Here is a 12,520-nt window from a genome sequence, read left to right as displayed (position 1 = left end):
AAATTATATTAGTCTATTAGTTCCTTTCAGAGATACTTATTAAGACTAAAACTTCTTTTAACATATGTTCCCTAACCAAAATTTGTATATATAGTGTACTTTTAGTTTTTTAGTCCCTCTAACCAAATAATATGGACTTTAGTCTAGAGACTAAATTTTAGTCCTAGAGCCAAACACAACCTAAACTGAGCCTAATTCTGATCGTCTGCAAAGATGTTTCTGCCGTAGTGTATTTTTGTTGCAATTAGGAGGCATGAAAAAGATCCGTGTTCGAGATCTGCTTTACCTTGAAATTTCGAAAAAGTTCGAGTTTTTTTTCTCTAGTCAGAATGCAACTATGTAGGAGCTGACGATAATTTTTGTTAGCATTTCTGTGTTCCTGCAGGTGATATTCATTTGATGGTGTATACATCGGTAATGGCGATCCCGGGTCAGTGATCTATAGACTTGCCTCCACCATGGCCACCTCCTTGGGCTTGAGCTCCTTCTCGCCGCCGCCGCCGCCGCCGACGTCGACGACGTGGGAGACCTCGGCGTTGTACACGTAGAGGCGGCAGACGAGGAAGAAGAAGACGAGGTTGACGCAGTTGAGCACGGCGAAGAAGGCGAAGTAGTGGTCGAGCCGCGAGGCGTTGAGGTTGTTGAGGATCCAGCCGGGGCGGCCATGGCGGCTCGTGACGTGCGACACGGTGGAGAGCAGCAGGCTGCTGAGGAAGTTGCCGACGCCGAGGCTGGTCATGGCGTACGAGGTGCCGAGGCTCTTCATCCCCTCCGGCGCCTGGTCGTAGAAGAACTCGATCTTGGCCACCTCCAGGAACGCGTCGGCGACGCCCATCAGCACGAACTGCGGCAGGAGGATGAAGATGGAGAGCGGGATGGTGGTGCCCTTGCTGTCGGTGATGCCGTGCTCGCGCGCCACGGCGAGCCGGTGCCGCTCCGTCACGGAGGCGATCCCCATGATGACGATGTGGATGACGAGCCCGACGCCCATCCGCTGCAGCAGCGAGATGCCGCGCGGGTTCTTGGTCGCCCGCCGCATGAACGGCATGAAGGCGCGGTCGTAGAGCACGACGGACACCAGCATGGAGACGGTCACGAACCCCTGCAGGCTCGCCGGCGGGATCTCGAACCGCCCGCCGCCGACGTGCCGGTCCAGCGTCGTGCCCTGCTTCACGAACAGCGTGTTCACCTGCGCCATCATCGCCGCCGGCACGAACGTGATCGCCAGCACCGGCAGCATCTTGAGTATCTGCTTCGTCTCCTCCACCTGCGTCACCGTGCTCAGCGACCACCGCGACGGCGCCGTCGCGCTCCCGCTCCCGCTCCCCGCCGTCTTCACCGCCGCCTTGCTCAGAGCCCTCAGGTGCGGCGTGTGGGGCAGCGGGGCGGTCTTCTTCTTGGCGTAGTGCTCGGCGTCGAGCTCGTGCAGCTCCCTCGGGTCGGCGGGCGCCGCGACGGCGCACTTGCGGACGGCGGCGACGATGACCCCGGCCATCTTGGCGAAGCTGCTCCCGGAGGTGGGCTTGTGCCGGTAGAACGGCGTGCCGGCGGTGAAGATGGCGATGGAGACGGCGAGGCCGAGGGTGGGGAGCGCGTAGCCGACGGTCCAGCCGACGTTGTCCTGGATGTAGACGAGCACGGTGTTGGCGAAGAGGGTGCCGAAGAAGATGCTGAACATCCACCAGTTGAAGAAGGAGAGCTTGTGGCGGCGCTCGCGCGGGTGGTGGTCATCGAACTGGTCGGCACCGATGGTGGAGATGTTCGGCTTCGTGCCGCCCGTGCCGACGGCGAGGATGTAGAGCGCCAGGAAGAAGACGCCCAGCTGCAGGCTCGACGCCTCCTCCGAGCAGCCCGGGTCCGCCGTGCCGGCGCCGCACTTGGCCGGCTTCAGCGACGGCACCGACACCGCCAGTGTCAGCAAGCTCATCCCCTGCACGCATACACGCCCAAAATTCGTTAAATTTGACCACCTAAATTTTACAAATTTGGGTTGAGTTGTGCAGGGCTTTTCTAACATTAATAGAATTCATTATGGCATTTGCTTCAAATAAGCTATAATCAATTAATATATAGGTATTTTAAGATGAGTACCTGCGAATTACAATACCATAACTTGATTAAAAAAAACACCTGGATAAAACTTCCATATAAAATTGTCAAGAATGTATTTAACCGTTGTTTCTTCCCTGCAAACTTGTAGTTGAATTTAGCCGAAATCAACAGGCGTCAAGTTTTGCAGGGTTTGGTCTGAACTGTGTTGGAATTGGGCTTCAGTTAGTTCTGTGGGTTTAAGCTACGGGCCTAAGGCCCATTTAGAGTTATTGGGCCTCTTTTTCGGAGCATCTAGATATGGGCTTCCCCATAGAACGACTTTTTTAAAAAAGTATTTTGCGAGAAGTATCCTGAATTCCTGATCACTACTGTAAGCGCACGTCTCTTGCTACGTTGGTCATCAACAAGCAATAATTCAAGCAATCGAATCTAGATTCCGCTCGTTCTAAAGATTCTTCCTTGTTTTGATCAGAAAAAAAATCAAACAACAGAGTTGTAAATAAAATAATATATAAATTATATATATATTATATATATTCTTCGTGATCTAAAAGCCAAAACTGAAAACTAATCTACTGAAAAAAAACTTCAAAATCACTCAAAATTTAATATTAAAAAAATTAAATTTTGGTTTAATAAATGGAAGCGAAAAGATGGATGTGTATTCAGAACCCTAATGATTTTCCTGACCTGTCGTTGTCAGCATTTGTACAGCTGCGCACATATAGATAGATAGATAGATAGATAGAGGGAGCTAAGAGAAAACAAATACATTAAAGCAAGTCGTACCAGCGGCATTCCTATATATTAATCGTATTATCAAATAAAAATAAAAATATTATATGTGTGAGAACTCTAGTAATTTTTATTCTAGCTTCGTCAGTGAGTTGTAGGTCGCCGTCGGTGACCGAGGGGGATGATGGATGATGGGTACTTACGATGAGGTAAATGAGGGAGGCGATCATGAAGGTGCGGTAGCGGCCGAGGTGGGCGTCGGCGATGTAGGCGCCGACAATGGGCGTCATCCAGATGGTGCCCACCCAGTTGGTGACGTTGTTCGCCGACGACACCGTGCCCTGGTGCAGCTTCGTCGTCAGGTACAACACCAGGTTCGACGAGATGCCATAGTACGCCATCCTCTCGAACACCTCGTACACTGCAAAACAGGCAACCACCACCACTGCCAATTAAAATTCCATTCAAATTTGACCATAATCCATCATTTCAAATAGTTTTTGATCGAGATCCCCGGTATTTCGATCTATTGGTGCCCCCCATGAAATAATTACTGAGACCGATATATCAAATCATTGGGATGCAGTAATGGTAGAGGTACCGTAAGGCAGTAACTCAACCAAGGTCAAAACAATTTCAGTAAATAAAAGTTGAAGTTTTGGTGAAAATTATCTCCTTTTCCTCGGTTTACCGCGCGGAAAATGGACTTACCATTGAGAGGATTGATCCCATCCCCAAACAGTAAGAGAAAATCTTGAATGTGCTGTGCTGATCATGCTACAAACATGACATATGTTGACACTTTTTTAATAAAATAAGAGCCGGTGGGCAAGCCGACCTAGGTTCGAACCATCACTTCTGCCTGTTTAATAGATATTAGGTCCTTTCCTGATATCCAAGTTTTATAAAATACCGAACATGATAAGTTGATATTTACCAAGAACCATGCTGATATAAGTTTCTTTACCACAAGAATTTATCCAGATATAACATATTTTTCATTGTAAAAATCTGTTAACGTATTTAGATATACAAGAAATATACACTAAATAATACCAATAGATTTTTCTTAAATACCGTAAAATTTTCTACTGATATATGTTTGCAAAATGAGCTCTTTAAAATATCATCATTAGAATAATAACTTGATGTACCATTTTTTAGTGTAAAATTTAATACATCCAAATACTAGTTACTTCATGATATTAAAATTTTACGCTAATAATTTAGGTTTTTTTAAGGACAGTAAGATTTCTCACAAGATATATGCATGTGACAAAACTTTCTAAAGAGGTTCCATTTCTCATGAGTCAGGAGACAAGTACTCATGATTTCTGCATTTCTTACCAAACCGTAACTACCACACAAACATGCAACAGAGCCTCCTATGTTTCCATTATTTTTTTAAAGAAAAAACACGTTGCAGTTTGAACAGGTTGTCCATGTAAACCAGTTCCAACAAACAACGTTTCAATTTGTTGTTTTCTAATATGGAGCCACCCCGGTTAGCCAATTATCAATAATATGTTATAAACGACCTGTTAAAGAAAAAAATATTTTATGGTTAAGTTTTTATATTTATGTTTTTAGTGACGTAAACATTAATACCGAAAAGAAACTATAATGATAAACATCAAAATGACTAATAAAATTAAGATTTATAATTTGAATTTTGATCGTAGCATATACGTTTTAGCTAAAAGACAAGCCTATGACATGTAGACGTACTTCATCCATTATAAAATATAAGTATTTTAGCAGTTGAATCTCGTCATAAAATATAAGTATTTCTATTATTATTTACATGACTACACCGTCGCATCAATAACTTCTTACTCTTTATTTACTCACACATACCCTCTCATCCCTATCTATTTCTCATTATTAAATTATACTATAATTTTTTTCTCAACTTTACAAATTCACCATGAGCTAATAATGTTGCAATCATTGGATACAAGCATCCACTAACATAATCTTTCTTTCTTGTCATGAACAATAGTGCGATGAGATACGGAGTCCAACTGGGCTGGAACAATACGCCTCTTTCCAGGCAATTGATAGGGGATCCGCAGCTGGGTCCCTACACTAAACTGTCGATTAATGCAAAGGTCAATTCCAAACTCCTATCTGTCACTCCAAGCAGACAGGACACAACAGCCATCGCCAACAATTGCTTAGGCTCTCTCTCTTTTTTTAATCTGTCAGATTCAGTCTAATTGCATCTCTGATGACGCAAGCTATTGTGGATCAACTGCTAATTAAAGCGATGTGCTACTGCTAATTAACTATAGGAATCTGAAACTAACCCGTGCCTTAAATCGTTTCAGCTAGCGAGCCTGAACCGAGCTAACACTGGAAACAAAACAGCAGCTCATGTTCAGGTGATAATTCCAGAGAGGGGGGATCAGTAGGACTAGATTATTGCCGCATATTATAAGTACGACAATCCCATTGTTTCGCCTACTCTGATTAAAAGCCATGACGCCTTATCAGCGACCACAAAATAATTTATAGTTGAATACTTTATATATGTATGTAATTGCTATTTTAAAAATAGATTAAGTTTATAATCCAAAAGGCGCAAGATCTGTCCATGAACTTTGTTCAGTTTCTTCTCTTTATAGCCACCACTGGTGTATCTATCTGAATATCACGTAGATTATCTGCAAATTATTTCACAGCTTTTGCGCGTATATTTTTTGAACTGTTAAACAATATGCATTTTTACGAAAAATTTCTATATAGAGATCCGCTTTCACTTTTCTGGAGTATATTTTTAACTTTATAATAGTTAATTTTATCGTTTATATCGTTAAATATATATAAAGATAGATTATATTTTATCACCGAAAGAACACAGTCGTAGTAGCATACAAATTCAGTGGTCCCGAAGATACTGAACTTTTTTTGACAAATTTCTACGGCTAGAAATTTTTGTGGATAGAGGGGGCATGTTGTACTAGTCTCTTTATAGATACAGGGAAAATCTAGAAAAGAAGAGAATGGAGGGAGCAGTCCTGGTGCCTTTCAGAATCAGCTTTGACAAACTCCAACCATTCCTCAGACTGATAAGTCAGTACTACATGCATACGCAGCCATTGAACCGTAATCCCTCCATTTTAATATTGTAATTCGTTTTAGTTTTAACCTAAGTTAGATTACTTTACTAACCAAGTATATAGTAAATGCACAAATATATACATCATTAAATTGTTTTCATTAAAGTCTACTATGAAATATGTCTTGACAATATATCCATCTGGATTTATAGATGATAATTGTTTTTTTAATAAATTTGGTCAAAGTTATCTTGACTTATAATATATAGAACAGAGTAAGTACTAGCCAGTCCATTTCTACATGAGAGTGGTCCACGCACTGCAGTTCATGTTACTATTCATTTTAGAGACTTTACAGTATATCACTGTGCTATGCTAATTATGAACCAAAAATAACGATGCGATTGCATATTTGTTTAACATGGTTCTTGTATAATTAACCTCCATAAACCTATCGCATACTTTCTGTCACCAAAAAAATCAACTTACAGACGATAATTCCAGACACCAAATCATCTATATTTATATCCGGAAGTTTTTCTTTTCTCGAAGAAAATAAGTACTCAATGAAAAGTTATTCGCCGGTGTTGCATCAATGAACTACCTACTCCTAGGCCCCTTTAGGAGGTACAAACAGGTAGGATCCCAAGTACACAAAGAAAAAAAAAAACCTATTTGTCACAAAATTGACCATGTTAATTCAGTTGCTTGGTGCAGCCAACTGCTACAGCAGTACAGCCGATGCATATATCAAGCAGCCAAGAACACGGCCATTAATTTGTGCTAATTAAAAAGGTGAAAAGATCAAGAGATGGTAGCTAGAGGGTTGGAGATGTTGGAAGGAAGGAGATTGATTGGCCGGATAAACAAAACAAACAAAAAACAAATCAATCTCCCGAGTTTCCAGCATGAGCCACATGCAAGCGAGGGAAAGGAACAAAATCTCGTGGCATAATAATTAACCGCACGCAGTTTTAAATATACTAATCCAATCACAACACGAGCCTCGATATGTCTGTCTCTGTCTCTCTCTCCCATGAACGATGAATCAGAGGAGAAAACCATGAACTAGAAATTTTTTATATATATAAAAATAATTTCTGAACTGATATATGTGTGTGTGTCAGTGTGCGCGAGCTGAGCTCGATCTCGTGGCTTACCGACGACGAAGCCGCAGGCCTTCCAGCCGCCGCGCTTGGACCGGAGCACCGGGTTGCCGCGGAGGTCCACCGTGCCGTCCTGCGTGTAGTCGTCGTCGCCGGCGGCCGCCGCCGCGGCCTCCAGCCTCTCCTCCGCCATGGACGACGTACGCAGCCCTCTCCGTCGACGGAGGAAGGTGGCGTCAGGGAGAGAGGAGAGAAGAAGAGGTGAGCCTGATGAGCAGTGAGCTGCCGCTGCTACTGCAAGGAGCTCCAGCTAGCTAATTGTGTCGTTAAGTGTCCGTGTTTATATAAAGCCCCAGAGGGATCCCTCACTTATTAGTCAACACTCCACACTCTGACACTCGTGGATATCGAGCCTAAACAATTGGAGGAAAACAAATATAAATTAAGCTTTTTTAAATTCTGCTGCTAGCTGTTTCTTTATATATATATATATATATATGATCGCGTGAAGCTCAATACCTCTGGTTGATTTGTCGAGAGACCGAAATTTCAAAGGTAGTTTTTTTAATCATTCTGTAATGATATTTTTGGAACAGTAATTTAGACCGATGATAAATTGTAATCGTTCTAAAATAAATAAATAAATAAAAACATGCCATTCTCCGTAGATCGCCTGAGTGCTGCTACATAGTCCACCATGAAGTAAAATAAAAGTTTTATTAATGCTCAAGTGTTGTGACTAATAACCATGCTACGAAGAAGCCATGATGCGTGGAAAATAAGGTGCATTATTTGGGTTTTCATGATAGTGCTATCTCCGTTTCACAGGTAAGATATTTTAGTATTTACATGATTTATATAAATATTAATAAGATACAGATAATATATATTGACTAATAGATAAATTTATGTATAGAAAACGTCTTACCATATAAAACGGTGTATTATAACCGGTAAAAAAACCAGTCAGGACTGACGTGACTTATGTTCACAACAGTAGCTGGTGTGTAATCGTGCACTACATTGCTATTCTATCCGGCCTAAAACATTTTAATTTGAAAATTTAATGCTACAAATTAGATGCGGCACGTCTAAATTTAATCTAGTGTACTTGACTTATTTTAAGTTGTAATGTTTAACCATTGAGTAATTTTATTATCCTTAAGAAGGTACATGAGTTATTAAAATTTCAGTTGATATCTTGTTTTTATATAAAATTTGGTACTCATAGTACCTCTTTAAAAAATGGAAAAATACTCTTAACCATTTGTTTTATTTAAAAATTTATGAAAATATCATTTATTTTGCTTGTGACTTACTTCATTATTAAACTCTAAATATAACTTATCACTTTTTATATTTATACTAAATTTTGGAATAAAACGATTGATCAAACGTTAAAAAAAAAAGTCAAACAACTGTGGAATGGAGATCGTAATATTTAAGGGTTGCCGTTGCGCACGTGTGTGTCGTCAGGATTTGGACAGAGTGAAAAGGGAGGCAAGCACGGTCACATGCCAAGCACGGTCACATGCCGTGTGTTTCAGCCACGTGACGACGCCTATACATATAGCCAAACTTCACCCTCCCGAGATCGGCGAAACGACTGGATGTGGCCGCGCCATGGCACCTCACATCCATACAGGGGTGATCAAAATTAATTTATAAATAAAAACTTTTATATTTAAAATAATAATAATAATAATAATTAAATTTTAGCTTATAACTATATAAACAGAAATAAAAAGGATGGAGTGACACCTTTGCCCTCAGCTCCTCGTCAAGCTTGACCAAGCGTTGCTGCCTCGCCGGCGATCGTGGCCATGGATGGAGTCGCCGCGATCAAGCTCGATCAGGCGGCGGCGCGCCGGCGATCGACCATGACGTTGTGCGTGAAGAGCTCTCATGAGAAAACCGCCACGGGAGGAGGAAAGGAAAGGACTGGAGAGAGCTCAGAAGTTTGGCGGTGTCGGACGGGATGGTCGATCGACCAGAAGCTTTACCGCAATATATTTTTTTTGTTTATGTTTATTAAAATTTAAAAAACTTTAAACAGGATTTTCAAGCTCATTTTAGATTTTTTAATCATAAGTCTTTTACTTTTATAATGTTAAAAATATGTATATAAAAAATTAATTATTTAATTATTTTATAAATATGCTATTTGACTATCACCCTGAACCTTCTTTCATCACCGAGAATCTTGGGAAGTTGCAAAAAAAACTTTTGAGAGAAAAAGAATCTTGGAAAGTTTGATGAGGCCTTTATCTGAAGAATGTGCGCGTCAATTGTGACAGCATAAGTGCTAAACCGACTGATGGAACAGAGTAACTCAGTTATGTTCAGGTCTGATCTGTACATATTCAGAAAAATCCCGTGCTGTTGCTACCGCCGTAGAATCATGAGAATAAGCTATCATCTTTTCGTTTATATTTATATGCTAAAACTTAAATTTAGATTTAGAGATGATTGTTGAGTTTTTAAATCATAATTTATTTTTTAGTCTTGCTTTTGTATCGCTAAGAACATATATAAACATTTCATTATTTGTTTGTAAATAAGTTATTTTAAAAGTAAAATCCTAAAAAGTTAGCTCAGCTCAACTCACAAGCTGGCCAGTTACTCAGTTAGACTCATTAACAGATTATTTCTATTTCATATGTTTATATAATAAAAGACACCGTCCAAAAATAAATCACTGACATAGATAGTTTGTATATAGTTACAAGACTAAGCACTAGGTAAGAAGCTCTAAATATATGAAGATATACTGATCTTTTATACTAAAGAGCTAAACGAGGAGATCACAGACTTGTTTGTTATGCTCACGAACTAAAAGATCAACTCAATTTGACTCATTAACAGCAGGGCTTCAAGTCTACTTGAGTTGAGCTCGATCCGAGTCACCACAAGGTTAAGTTTTTTGTTCACCTTAAGCTAACAATCAACTAGATTATTGTTAATATTTTTATCATTTTTGTGCTCACACTTCTCAAACAGCTAAACCATCTTTTTGAAATGTTTTTATATAGAAGTTTGTCATCTCATATTTATAAAAGTAAAATTTTAATTTTATGTAGATTAATATTATCATTTAGACAATTAAACAACTAATCACCAACGAAAAGAACACATCCCTAGCTGTGTTAACTTTGATTGGTTCAGTCACGTGAAATAAGCCATAGCAAAATAAATGAAGCAATAAAAATAATTTGGGTACAACATTCAACGGTTTCTTTCCCATATAACTATAGTATAATTATTGAATAATTACAGTATAATTATACTATAATTCTGATATAATTTTTTATAACTCATATATATGAATTAAAAAGACGCATTTACGCTCAATGTCACCGGTTCGATCCCTGCTCCTACGCGCACGTAAAATTATTTTCCCTTTCCACAGCATGAATATCAAATATCATATCAAAGGGCATTTGAAGGTCCAAAGAACAAATATTTATTTCCGATTTTTTTTTTACATTTTTGGTATCCACCTGTAAATCAACTATAAAATTAAAGCTTCGAAACTTAAAATTTTTGATTAGGATGGATAAATCAACACGCAGACCAGCACTATCAGTCACTACACAGCATTGGCGATGAACGGTGTAGAGCCCGAAACCAGTTAAGTTCATCCCGCACGTTGGGGAATAATTCTCTGGCTGGTCTGTCTGTCTGTCGCGAAGGCCACAGCTGACTGGCATCTCTGCGTCGCAGAATCATGGACACTTGGCCGGACGCTCGGCCGGCCGGCGCGCCGCCGTCCAATCCGAGCAGCGCCACGCGCAGCTCGCCGGCCGCCGGCCGGTAGCTTTGTTCAGACTTGAGACAGCGTGGTGATGGGGGCACTGAACTGGAAAGCGTATTCTCTCGCGCAAAAGAACGAGCTGCACAAGGGATACTTTGGCATCCATGTGTTATGTGTGGGGGCATATATAGGCATCCATGTGTTATGTGTGGGCGGAGCTAGGAAATTTTTTTTAAAGGATACTATAAATACGACTAAACTAAATAGTTTTTTTATAGCTGTATGATCATATTAAAAGAATGTACTAAAAAAATATCATTCGATAGATATAAAATGCAAAGAAACCAAACGGGTAGATTAAAATTATCATGTTGAAGTCAAGTGCATAGTGTGCACGGTCAATTTTGAATGAAGTAAATGCATCCTTGGGGTATAAACTACGGAGTATTACACCTTGTGAGAACCTCCATAGCTTATTATCTGGATATACATTTAACCCATATACTTGTTGATCAATTGCAATTATGAACATACCATATCATGTCCCCTGCTGTTCTCCGATAAGTTTGATAATTTGGTATTTTATTGGTTGCCAATACATGGACCATCTAGGCTAGGCTAGGATGTCAAATAAATAAACATTAATATATAAAGTATCGAAAAATCAAATATGTCTATATCTCCTCCTCCCTCCACCACTGTATATACTAACTTTGCCGGTTGCCTCTATTATATTTTATCTTCCTCACGAGGACGGCTCTGTACTTTTCTCACGAGGTTTTTCTAATTTTTTGAATAATATAATTTTATAGCTATTTAATTAAAGAAAGATACGATAAAGATCATTACATAGAAAATTTTATCTAAAATATATCGTCTAGAAGACTAAGAATTGTGTTCGTGATAATACATAATCGACGGTGAGACAGAGAAAAGAACATGACCGGCTGACATGTATGAGTGGACCTGCTGAATTCACGACCTGTTAATTTGAAAATGTGTATGATGTTGCATTGTTGTGTGTACGTGTTTATTGGAAAATGTACATGATGTTGCATTGTGCGTACGGAAATTAAGGTCAGAAAAATCCACATGGGCAGCCATCCTTGGATCGGATGGAGGTTGAAGAAGACTTTGCAACGCACGAGTTTGACCCAGACTCTCCAAGTCAAAGAATCTGATCCAACCAGTATATTGCCAAAAACCATTAAAAAAAGAAAAAAAGGGTACTAGTCGGCAAAAATTGTCTGAGTGCATAGCATTATCGATATATAGATATACTCCTGGTATCTTTCAATTAATTAATAAAATTTCAGTTGCCAAAAAATGATAAAAATCTGCTGCCTTTAGACAAGCTGTAAGTTTCAATATCTATAATGTAATTTTCAATATTTACTTTGCAACTTAATTTTTTCCGGTGCGCACTATACACGAGGATTATGATAAAATTAGTTGATTATCCGCTACTCCCTCTGTTCTATATTATAAGACTTTTTAAGTTTATCTAGATTTATCTATATATCAATATCAATGTATATATTTTGTACATTTGTCTAGATTTATTATTCCACAAATAGATTTAGATAAGACTAGAAAATCTTATAATATAAAACGGATGAAATAGAAGAAGACAGTATGGGCAGATATAAACAAACTCTCACGGACACATACACATATACATGTACATATATATAAGATAGAGATAGCTATCTCACTTGGAAAAAATGAGTAAAATCAAGAATACAAATTTTGCCATATTTTTAGCAAAACGAAAAATAATCATTACTCCTTCCATCTCACATGCAGGACTT

General features: G+C 39.5%; 1 protein-coding gene across 1 annotated transcript; it reads right to left on the bottom strand.

Annotated features, from left to right (window-relative positions):
- Nucleotides 1-361: 361 nt before the first annotated feature.
- LOC102718303 (protein NRT1/ PTR FAMILY 5.2-like) lies at nucleotides 362-7,259 on the bottom strand. Its single transcript, XM_006661786.3, has 3 exons — nucleotides 7,010-7,259; nucleotides 2,991-3,208; nucleotides 362-1,930 (listed from the first exon to the last, which is right to left on the bottom strand). The coding sequence occupies exons 1-3, from the start codon at nucleotides 7,146-7,148 to the stop codon at nucleotides 440-442; spliced, it is 1,848 nt and encodes a 615-aa protein (XP_006661849.2). The 5' UTR covers nucleotides 7,149-7,259; the 3' UTR covers nucleotides 362-439.
- Between the last annotated feature and the right edge of the window lie 5,261 nt (nucleotides 7,260-12,520).

Source organism: Oryza brachyantha, chromosome 10 (assembly GCF_000231095.2).
Source record: "Oryza brachyantha chromosome 10, ObraRS2, whole genome shotgun sequence".
Classification (NCBI taxonomy): domain Eukaryota; kingdom Viridiplantae; phylum Streptophyta; class Magnoliopsida; order Poales; family Poaceae; genus Oryza; species Oryza brachyantha.
This window is presented reverse-complemented; position numbering and strand designations above follow the sequence as displayed.

Excerpts from the sequence above, each read along its gene's own strand:
- LOC102718303 (XM_006661786.3), bottom strand. The coding sequence starts at position 7,148 with ATGGCGGAGGAGAGGCTGGAGGCCGCGGCGGCGGCCGCCGGCGACGAC. Across the intron at positions 3,209-7,009 it reads GGCCTGCGGCTTCGTCGTCG|TGTACGAGGTGTTCGAGAGG; the intron begins GTAAGCCACGAG and ends CCTGTTTTGCAG. Across the intron at positions 1,931-2,990 it reads CCTCCCTCATTTACCTCATC|GGGATGAGCTTGCTGACACT; the intron begins GTAAGTACCCAT and ends GTATGCGTGCAG.